This window comes from Cebus imitator, unplaced genomic scaffold (assembly GCF_001604975.1).
Source record: "Cebus imitator isolate Cc_AM_T3 unplaced genomic scaffold, Cebus_imitator-1.0 Scaffold280, whole genome shotgun sequence".
NCBI classification, from domain to species: Eukaryota; Metazoa; Chordata; class Mammalia; order Primates; family Cebidae; genus Cebus; species Cebus imitator.
In genome coordinates, this window is record NW_016107595.1 from 1,805,650 (window position 1) to 1,816,840 (window position 11,191).

The window sequence follows — 11,191 nt, forward strand, 5'->3', positions numbered from 1 at the left end:
GGGGAGGGGAGGGGAGGGGAGGGAGAGGGAGGGGAGGGGATCCAGAAAGTCCCCATAGGGCTTTGGGAGGAGAGACAGGGAAGGGAGGAGCCCTGCAGGGTCTTCACTGAGCAGGTAGTACTGTGGACAATGTGAACAACCAAGGCTCAGTTCTACTAGAGATTCTGGGAGACTCTGAAGAACTCACATCTCAGAGTTGTCCCGTCAGAGGGGTTTGTCTAAGAGTGAAATTCACCCGGAGGAAGAACTGGGAGATGGAGAGAGACTAGGTGCAGATGACACAGCTCAAATCTAGCTACACCTAGATCAAGCCAGACCTGAAGGTTATTTATCTCTAACTGCTGAGCCAATAAATCACCTTTTCTTCCCTAATCCACCTTGACCTGCAGTTCCTGCCACTTGCCACCCACACAGGAGCTGTCACAGACATAGAAAGCCAGCGTCCCAGATCAGCCACTCATTTCAGGGGAGGAGAGGGCTCACCTTTGGGTCTGGGGATACAGCAGGAGGTGAGGGTCACTGGGACCCCATCTACGTGCAGCCCTCCATCCCAGCAGGTTGCCAGGAGCTCTCGAAGACTGCTGTAGGGTTGGCCAAGGCCAACCAGAACAAAGGATCCTGTGGGGCTGCGCCGGATGAGGCAACCCTTATAATCAGGACCGAGGGGGGTCTGCAGAGAAGAGCGGGTGCTCCCTGAGTGCGAGTGGGTAGCATTGTCCCTCCTTCTCTCTTCCTTCCTTCCTTTCTCTTTTTCCTTCTCCCCTCCCTCCCTTTCTTTCTTCCTTTTTTCTTTCCTTCATCTCTTTCTTTCCTTCCTTCCTTCCTTTCTCTCTCTCTTTCTTTCTTTCCTTCTTTCTTTGATAGAGTCTCACTCTGTTGCCCCAGGCTGGAGTGCAATGGTGCAATCTCTGCTCACTGCAATCTTCATCTCCCAGGTTCAAGTGATTCTCCTGCCTCAGCCTTCCAAGTACCTGGGATTACAGGCCTGCACCACCACACCCAGCTAATTTTTGTATTTGTAGTAGAGATGGGGTTTCACCACGTTGGTCAGGGTGGTCTTGAGCTCCTGACCTCAGATGAGGTACCCACCTTGGCCTTCCCAAAGTGCCGGGATTACAGGTATGAGCCACCATGCCCAGCCTCAGTCCTTCTTCCTAAAGCACCACGAACTCATTGAAGTCTCTAGACCTTTGCATATGCTGTTCTCTTCACTGGGGGTGCCTTTTCCCTCCCATTCTTCAGGAACCAAATGCCAACTGATTTTTTAGATCTCAATTCAAGCGTCACCTCCTCCAGGAAGCCCTCCACTACCCACCCTAGCAGTAGACCGACCTGAACGCAAACAGTGAGGAGGAAGCTGTCAAAGTCCTGGGGGCTGCGGCGGAGAACATAGGAGCCAGGAAGTGAGCCCCCAGTCTTAAGCTTGTTGATGGCAAAGTCCAGACTGTGGGGAAAGGTGAGAGGGAAGGGGAAGGAGAGTCAGAGACAGGAGAAGACAGAGACCTGGGTTCAAATTCAGTACTTCTGTAGCCCTGGGATCTTTGCCAGGTGGCACCCTCCCCCCATTTATCAAATCAGCCATAAGTCTTTGCCTCTTCCTGGGAGATTTAAAAAAAAAAAATAAAGACAGGGTCTTGCTCGGTTCCCCAGGCTGGAGTGCAATCTCAGCTCACTGCAGCCTCCAACTGCTGGGCTCAAGTGACCCTCCTGCCTCAGCCTCCAGGGTCGCTGGGACTTCAGGCCAACCACCACACCCAGCTATTTTTTTTTTTCATTTTTTTTTGTAGAGCTGGGGTCTCTCTTTTGCCTAGACTGGCCTCCAACTCCTGAGTTCAACAATCCTCCCGCCTTGACCCCTCAAAGCGCTGGGATTGCAGGCCTGCGCCCCTATGCCCGCCCTTCCTGGGAGATTAAACAAGAGCCTGTAGGTGAAGGTGGGTGACTTGTCCGTCTCCAGGAAATGGCCCTGGGGTCTGAGAGAGAGTAGTGGTCGCCCCGCAGAGCAGAAGGAGGCTCCAGCTTCACCGAGGCTGACTGTGCAGCACGTCTGGCGTGGGCACTTGGCCCCTGTCCGGGGCTCCTGGAAGGTGAGGACGCTGAGGCAAGAAGGGAATGCGTGGCCGCGGAGGTGGGAATGGAGGGCAGGTCCTTACGTGATGGGGCCGTGGCACTGCTCGGCCACCTCCTCCAGCAGCCTCGGCGGTGCCACCTCTTTGCAGAAGAAGTGCTGGGAGTCCGTGGTCAGCCGGAAGTAGCCGTCCACGAGCGCCACGAAGGACAGCGCCTCGGGCAGCCCCGGGAACTCGGCCTCCTGCGAGGGACAAGGGACGAGCGTCGGAGCCCACTGCAACCTGAGGGTGCCGGTCCCGCCCTCGGGGTAAGGCCGGAGGGGAGGGGAGCCTGCACCCACCAAAATCTGATTGTCTGTCCTGGTGACAGTTACCAGACGGTGCTCCCCGGCCGGGCCAGCGCGCGGGGCCTGCTTGATGCTAACGTCTACGATTTCTGGAAAGTCGCAGAAGGGCTGGAGGTCCTGGCAAGGAGGGAAGGATAGAGGTGGGACCCTGCTGTACCCCACCAGCCCACGCCCACGAGCCGGAACACCCAGCCACGCTATCTCCTTCTCTACCCCTTTCCCACTCAACCCGGCCAAACCCCGCCCCCTCCTGCCAGCCCCACCCCTCTCGACCCCTCCCCTGCCCATCCCCCAACATCTCCCACCCACCCCCTGCCAATCCCCGCCTCCTTCTCTCTGCCAGTGCCCTGCTCCTCGATCTCTGCCCCCCTTCGCAGCCTCCCAGCTCTCGGAGCCCCACTCCCTGGTTCCCGCGCCCACCCACCCACTCCCCTCCTCAGCCCCTCCCATTTTCATTCCCGCGTCGCTCAGCCCCACCCTTCACTCGCTTGCCCCTCCCACTCCCGTCGTCTCCTCCCTTCCTAAGCCCCGCCCCTCCTTAAGCCTCGCCCACTTCTCCGACGCTTTCGCTTTGGCACCGCCCCACATCCCCGCCCACTCTGCAGCCCCCACCGAGCCCCGCCCCCGTTGGCCCCGCCCAGCGGGGTCCGCCCTCACCTCCTGTCCTCCAGGGCTCCAGGCGAGGCCGCGGTCAGCTGCCACGCGGAGCAGCCCCAGCCCGTCCTGGCCATCAGGGCCCCCGGGGAGGCCCACGTGGAAGGTCTCGGCGGCCCCGGCCGGATTCAGCCGCTCCAGGTCCATGATGTACTTGGCCATGAGCGACTGCCGGTCGGCCTGGCAGGAGGCCACGCGGCGCAGGGCCCTGCGCACGGTCCTCCGAATACGCCTCCGCGTCACGAAGCTCAGGCCTTGGATCAGGTCGCGCAGGCTGGGGGGTAGGCAGGCCTTGTAGCTGCGGAGGTTGGAGGGGGAGGGAGCCGGCCCTTAGCGTGGGGAGGGGTCCCCGCGGGGACACACACAAACCCAGGCTTTAGCCCAGGGGCTGGGGTGCGGCCCCAGTTGGGGCACGAGGCACATAGAGACTCTCATTCAGGGGCAGGTATGGGGACTGGACCTCAGAGTAGGGAAGGGCCACTGGCACCCACAGGTTGGATAGGGACCCCACACGCCTTTTAGCTGGGGAAGGTCAGGTGTCTGTCCAGCTGGAGCCTGGGGGTGGGGAGGGCTGGGTTCATGGGAGGCCCTGGGTCATAGGAACACCCTGAAAGATTGCAGGGAGCTGCATGGTGGGAGCCTGGCACCGGATGGAGCCCACGTTGCTCACTCCCAACAGAGGCGGTCCCCACAGCCTGGTGGCTCTCACCTGACAGTCTTCAGCAGTTCTCCTGGCCGCTGGGCCTGCTCTCTCGCCATCCGGGCCAGGTCCAGCACGGCCAGGCTGAGACACTCACCCTGCTCCTTGAGGCTGAGGCCCACAGGGAGGCGTCCACTCACCAGGTCACTGCGGTGCTGGGGGCACCCCACAGGGAGCATTAGCTGAGGCCACCCAGCTTCAAGCCCTGATGTTAACCTGCTGAACCCCCAATCCTGGGCAGACCCGCACTCCTGGACTGCCACAGGGAGGGTCAGACGAGGTCCAACCCAATTGCAAGCCAGCCCTGATGTTGCCCCTTGGACACCCAACCCCTGGGCCAAACCCCAGGCAGAGCCCCACCTGGGCGAAGAGGTGCTCCAGGACTGGCAGGTCAAGGACAGCGCTGGCCAAATCCTTTCGCAGTCCGAAGCGGTGGCACTTGTCCAGCCCACACCAATTGGGAAAGTAAAAGCTGTGAGGGGGGAAAGAACCCTGGGTTGAAAATGAAACCTAGCCTCAGTAGGAGTGACGGTATGGTGGAGGCGGTGGGGGGCAGATTCTACAGAGGCCTCACAAAGCCCAGTTTGTACCTTTAACTTGCTGTGTGACCTTGGGCAAGTGACCCACCATCTCTGGTCTGTTTCCTCATCTGAGAAATGGGTAGTGATCATGTCCCCTCCCTGGGACGGGGGTGTGGGCACCTCGAAATGCAAGGAGATAACATTGTACAATCCCTGGGGTTTGGGGGCGCACTTCCTACCGAATCCTGTAGCTCAGGACATGGGTGGTGGCATCCTCCACAGAGAAGATGTGGTTTGGGGGGAACCAGCAGGACAGGTCCTCGGTGGCCAGTGCAAAGAGGGAGTGGTACACAGGCAGGATGCCTATAGAAGGTGGTTCCATCAGCACCCTCCCGAGTCACCTCGCCTGTGCCCTGCAGGAGTGCCAGGCTCATACCCGACCGTCCAGATCCCTTCCCTGCCACAAGGAATGACCAGCTGTCCCCTTCGTGTGCGGGTCACACCTTTCAGTTTTTGCACGGACCATTCCCTCTGCCTCAAAGGCCCACCCTTCACACCCTTCTCCATTGCCAAACTCCTACTCATCCCTCAAAGCCCCAGCTCCAATGCTGATTCCTGTAGGCATCTATTCCAGCTCCCAATCTTGGCTCCACACAGCCCTATCCTTCCCTCTGGCCCGATCTTCTAGGGATGCACTCACCGCTGGCCTTGGCAGCCTGCACGCACAGGTCCTCAGCCAAGTGGTCCCCATAGGAGAAAGATATGCGCTGGGGGGGCCCTGGGCCCCTAGCGGGCAGCAGCACATGCAGGGCACCAGCTTCCGTGGACAAGAGGCTGCAGGAACGCTGAGGGATCAGGGGCGTCTCTTCGTTTGGAGGTGCCATGAGTGCAGCTTGCCTGAGGCACAGGGAGGCAGCCCCTCAGTCCTGGCCAGAGGGGACTGGACTTGTGGGGTAGGGGGAGCTTGGAAAGGCGTGCTGGAGGCCGGGTGCGGTGACTCACGCCTGTAATCACAGCATTTTGGAGGCCGAGGTGAAGGGCGGGGTGGGGATCACTTGACGTCAGGAGTTTGAGACCAGCCTGGCCAACATGGCGAAACCCTGTCTCTCAAAAGTACAAAACTTAGACGGGTGTGATGGTGCATCCCTGTAATCCCAGCTACTTGGGAGGCTGAGGCAGGAGAATCACTTGAACATGGGAGGCAGAGGTTGCAGTGAGCTGAGATAGGGCCACTGCACTCTAGCCTGGACAACAGAGTGAGACTCTGTCTCAAAAAAAAAAAAAAAAAAGAGAGAGAGAGAAAGAAAGCCTTCTTGAGATGGGCCAAGGAGGAAACTGGCCCCCTGCTTCCCAGCCCCCAACACCTCCCACCCTCTTGCTCACTTGCCCTGAGAAACCTCAGCGCTCAGGGCCCCCAGCTGGGCTGGGGAAAAGGGTGGGGCTTCAAGTGCCCTGATAAGAATCGGGGAGAAAAAGCAGGTCACTCGAATTGACCTGAATGAAGAAGATCCGAGAAAATGTTGGGGGAAAAAAAACAGAAAAACCAAAAACCTGTGTTCCACTGGGCGCAGTGGCTCACGCCTGTACCCCAGCACTTTGGGAGGCCAAGGAGGAAGGATAGCTTGAGACCAGGAGTTTGATTTTTGTTTTTTTGAGACATAGTCTTGCGCTGTCGCCCAGGCTGGAGTGCAGTGGTGCAATCTCAGCTCACTGCAACCTCCGCCTCCCAGGTTCAAGAGATTCTCCTGCCTCAGCCACCCCAGTAGCTGGGGCATTACGGGTGTGTGCCACCACGCCCAGCTAATTTTTTGGTATTTTTAGCAGAGACGGTGTTTCACTATATTGTCCAGGCTGGTCTTGAACTCCTGGCTTCAAGTGATCTGCCTCAGCCTCCCAAAATGCTGGATTACAGGTATGAACCACCTCGCCCGGCTGAGACCAGGAGTTTGAAGCCAGACTGGGCAATATAGTGAGAGCTCCTCTCAAAAAGAAAAAAAAGCCTTGTAATCCTAGCACTTTGAGAAGCCGAGGTGGGTGGGTCACTAAGGCTAGGAATCTGGGACCTCATTTAGCAGGGCATGGTGGCACACTCCCATAGTCCCAGCTACTTGGGAGGCTGAGGCGGGAGGATGCCTTCAGCCCTGGAGGTTGAGGCTACCTTGAGCTATGATCACACTACTGCACTCTAGCCTGGGCAACAGAGCAAGACCTTATCTCTCTCTTAAAAAAAAAAAAAAAAAAACACAAAACGATGTTCCGAAATAATACTCTGGGGTTGTGGTGGGGTGGCATTAATGAGGTTTTCAGTTTTGGTTTTGGGATGGAGTCTGGCTCTGTCCCCAGGCTGGAGTGCAGTGGCACAATCTCAGCTCACTCCGCCTCCTGGGTTCAAGCGATTCTCCTGCCTCAGCCTCCCAAGAAGCTGGGATTACAGAAGGCATGCACCACCACACCCAGCTAATTTTTGTATTTTTAGTAGAGACGGGGTTTCACCGTGTTGACTAGGATGCTCTGGAACGCCTGACCTCAGGTGATCCACCCGCCTTGGCCTCCCAAAGTGCTGGAATTACAGGCGTGAGAAAATATGCGGGGCCAAATGAGGTTTAAGACACCGGGAAGACTAGGACCCCCAGGACTCAGCTTTCGTAGGTGTGAAATGGGCTGATTCCCTAGCAGCCTCAGTGAGGCGGTTTGCTCAGCGCAATCCAGGCCTAAAGTGTCAACTCAATCTGCATTAATTCATACACTTCCTGATGATGTGCCGGTAAGCAATCAACAAATGCCTCTTAAACCAAACAGGAAGGGCAATTGGCACAGTGGTGTGTGGTGGTGGTTACCGTGGGAAGGGAAGTCTTGCAGGGGAAAGAACCTTACTGCCGGGCGCGGTGGCTTATGCCTGTAAGCCCAGCACTTTGTGAGGCCGAGGCGGGCGGATCACGAGGTCGGGAGATCAAGACCATCCTGGCCAACATGGCGAAACCCCGTCTCTACTAAAAATACAAAAAAATTAGCTGAGCGTGGTGGCACGTGCCTGTGATCCAAGCTACTCGGGAGCCTGAGGCAGGAGAATCACTTGAACCCAGGAGGCGGAGACTGCAGTGGGCCGAGATCGCGCCACTGCACTACAGCCTGGGTGACAGAGAGAGACCCCGTCTCAGAAAAAAAAAAAAAAAAAACCTTACCAAAGGGACACTTTGATGTCACCAATGCCCATACGAAGAATGAGCACATTCTTAGTCCCAGGAACCTTGGAGGAGCCCCATGTCTCCCAGAGACAAATCCTATCCTGATTCTAATGGAAGAGCCTGTGATGCGTCGTTTTGCCCTTTATAGAAATAAAATCACGTGGCATGTCCTCTTTATCTTACCCTCGACATCAGCCAATCAAGTGTTTTTTTGTTGTTGTTACTTGTTTCGTTTGTTTGTTTGTTTTGACAGATTCTCCCTCTGTTGCCCAGGCTGGAGGGCAGTGGTGCGATCTCAGCTCACTGCAACCTCCACCTCCCAGGCTCAAGTGATTCTCCTGCCTCAGCCTTCCAAGTAGCTGGGATTTCAGGCGCACGCCACCACCATGCCTGGCTAATTTTTGTGTTTTTAGTAGAGACGGTGTTTCACCATGTTGAGCAGGCTGGTCTCAAACTCCTGACCTCCAGTGATAGGCTGGCTTCAGCCTCCCAAAGTGCTGGGATTACAGGTGTGAGCCACTGCGCCCGGCCTCAATCAAGTTTAAAATAAAGCTTCGGTGGCAGTGGCACCCCAATGCAATCCCAGGTACTTGGTGGGCTGAGGCGGGAGGATAGCCTGAGGTCAGGGGTTAGAGGCCAGCCCCGGCAACAGAGACCCCTTTCTCCAAAAAGCATTTTTTAACAAAATATTATTATTTTTTAATATTGGAAGAAAAAAAAGGAAAAGTCAGAGGTGATGTTTGGGCCCAGAAAACGCGATGGGTTTTTTTTTGGTTTCTGAAAAATGTTTGTAGAAACGGGGTCTGGCTCTGTTGCCCAGGCTGGTCTTGAACTCCTGGCCTCAAGCTACCCTCCCGCCTCAGCCTCCCCTGTTTATAATACCCAACATTCTGCATCCTGGCATGGTGGGGCACCCTGTGTCTGGACAAAGAAGGCTTGGGGGGTCGGCGCTGGGAACTCCGCCCCCCAGCCCCTCCCCCAACCCCGACCCACCCCACCACCGCCCATGGCGCATGCGCAGTGACTCCTCCAAGTCCTCAAGGCGGGCAGCTCGGGGACCTTGGTCGAAACTGAGAAGGGAGCGCCTGGACGATGCGAGTCTCAGCTCATGCCTGTCTGGCAGCTTTCTTCCGAGGCCCGGAAGGCGAGCTCGCCTTTGCCCTGGCAGCGCCCTGCGCCAGCCCCGCCAGCCCCAGCCACCACCGACCTCCCCCAGGGTCTGGGCAGAGCCCGGGGGCATCGCCAGCTCTTACCTAGCAGGCAGGGATCCCGGGCGTTCGAAGGGAGCGCAGAGCCGGGAGGCAGCGAGAGGAAAGTCCCACTCGGCTCCTTCCTGTGTGGGCCCCTTGGTTTCCTGAGCCACTGTCATTTACCGAAAGTAAGGGCCCTGTGGGAGACGGGGGCGGGGAGGCAGCCAAGGAGGGGTAGAAAGTTCCGGAAGCCTCTGCAACAGCCACCCGGCTCAGACAGGCTGCTGGGGACCCCTGAGCACAGAGAAGGGTCTGGGTCACACGGGGGCGGGGGGCTCAGCCGACTCCAGACCCACTTGTTAAGTGGGGCCCTAGCCCGGCCCTTGTTGCCTCAGTTTTCCCATCTGTAGCATGTGTGAGTCGGGCACCCATTGGAACTAATTTTGCACCCAGGGAAGGAAACCAGGCTGGATTTGCCCAGGAGGGAGGCAGGGAACTTGTTCCAGAGGAAGGTCAAGTTCTTCTTTGAGGTATTTCTTCCTTAAGACTCAGGGAGACCATGGGTGCAGTGGCTCATGCCTGTATCCCAGCACTTTGGGAGGCTGGGGAGGCTGAGGTGGGCGAATCACTTGAGGTCAAGAGTTTGAGAGCAGCCTGACCAACTTGGGGAAACTCTGTCTCTACGAAAAATACAAAAATTATCCGGGCATGGTGGCACATGCCTGTAATTGAAGCACTTTGGGAGGCCGAGGCAGGCGGATCACTTGAAGTCAGGAGTTCGAGACCAGCCTGGCCAACATGGTGAAACCTCATCTTTACTAAAAATAGGAAAATTAGGAAGTCGTGGTGATGCCTATAATCCCAGCTACTCAGGAGGCTGAGGCAGGAGAACTGTAATCCCGGCTACCTGGGAGGTGAAGGTTGCAGTGAGTCGAGATCGCACCACTGCCCTCCAGCCTGGGAGACAGAGCAAGACTCCGTCTCAAATAAATAAATAAATAAATGGAAGAGGCAGAAGGTCCAGGCAGCATTCAAAACCTGGGCCAGCGTTCTTGGGATAATAGATCGGAGCTCCTGGAGGTAGAGCTTCAGGAATAGATTGAAAAAGTCATGACCAGGCGCAGTGGCTCACATCTTAATCCCAGGACTTTGGGAGGCCCAGGCGGGAAGATTGCTTGAGCCCAGGAGTTCGAGACCAGCCTGGCCAACATGGTGAAACCCCATCTCTACTAACAGTATAAAAATTAGCTGGGCATGGTGGCATGTGTCTGTAGTCCCAGCTACTCAGGCGGCTGAGGCAGGAGAATCACTGGAACCCAGGAGATGGAGGTTGCAGTGAGCTGAGATTGTGCCACTGCGCTCCAGTCAGCAACAGAGTGAGACTCTGTCTCAAAAACGAAAACAAAAACAAAATTTAAATCAATAAATAAGGAATAGATTTAAGAAGTTGTAGCCAGCCGCAGTGGCTCACACCTGTAATCCCAGCACTTTGGGAGGTTGAGGCAGGAGGATGGCTTGAACCCAGGTGTTTGAGACCAGCCTGGGCAACATGGTGAAACCCCCTCTCTACAAAAAACATAGTAATAATAATAAGAAGAAGCTGGGTGTGGTGACATGTGCCTGTAGTCCCAGCCACTGGCGAGGCTGAGGTGGGAGGATCACCTGAGCCGGGGAAGTTGAGGCTGCAGTGAGCCATGGTCATGCCACTGCACTCCAGCCTGGGGCAATGGAAGTGAAACCTTGTCTCAAAAAAAAAAAAAAAAAAAAAAGCCATCTTCATCTCTGTTTACACAATCACAAATCTTAGTACAAAAATGGTTTGGTAAGTATTTTGTTGACTTTGACTGTTGAATCACCCAGAGATCCTTCTTGGGCACGGCCTTCGTCCAGGGAATCGGGGACAAAGCAAACCCAGTCCCTGCCCAGGGGAGCTGACAGTCCAGTAGGGGAGATGGCAATAAACAAACTATTGCCCAATAATTATATCAGTTGCCCCTGGGACCAGGCTGCTAAGAGAGATGACTAAGTCTGGGAGGGCTTCCCAGAGGAGGTGGCTTTGATACTGAAATCCAGCAACAAATGGGACTAGCCAGAGAGTGACCTGAGAGTGTGGGGGTGTGGGGAGTTCTGGCGACGGGAACAGCCCAGGCAAAGGCCAGGAAGCTGCGTGAATTCAGTGTTCCTGAGAAGTGCAGGGTGTCAGGGACACAGGGAGCTGAGACTCATTTGATGGCACGGGTGGGATCTCGTGGGTCAAGGGAAAGAGATATAGATTGTGTCCTCAGCTCAGTGGAGCCACAGCTGACGTGCAGCAGGAAACATCAAGCAGAGACTTAGCTGTATATTTTTCTCTCACTTCCTGGTGGCTTCAGCAGACAGTAACGGAAACTTATGGTCCCATCCCTGGCCAGAGACTGAAGCCTCCATTCTCCGGGAGGTACAGTGAGTTTCTGCATCTCTGCTTCCTCTAGTGTGATGGTTTCTACAATTTTTTTTTTTTTTTTTTGAGACGGAGTTTCGCTCTT

General features: G+C 56.1%; 1 protein-coding gene across 4 annotated transcripts in view; it reads right to left on the reverse strand.

The window, feature by feature from the left end:
- Window positions 1-8,874, reverse strand: part of JAK3 (Janus kinase 3) — a 24,079-nt gene extending 15,205 nt beyond the window's left edge. For 2 of the 4 annotated variants that reach the window (XM_037728773.1, XM_017501263.2), the window contains exons 1-10: window positions 8,730-8,874; window positions 4,992-5,188; window positions 4,531-4,654; window positions 4,131-4,242; window positions 3,780-3,925; window positions 3,074-3,368; window positions 2,411-2,533; window positions 2,154-2,311; window positions 1,333-1,444; window positions 484-670 (exon numbers count right to left, since the gene is read on the reverse strand). In XM_037728773.1, the coding sequence (XP_037584701.1) occupies window positions 484-670; window positions 1,333-1,444; window positions 2,154-2,311; window positions 2,411-2,533; window positions 3,074-3,368; window positions 3,780-3,925; window positions 4,131-4,242; window positions 4,531-4,654; window positions 4,992-5,188; window positions 8,730-8,845 (1,570 nt within the window). In that variant the 5' untranslated portion in view covers window positions 8,846-8,874. The other 2 variants (XM_037728774.1, XM_037728775.1) reach the window with 2 other exon arrangements.
- Between the last annotated feature and the right edge of the window lie 2,317 nt (window positions 8,875-11,191).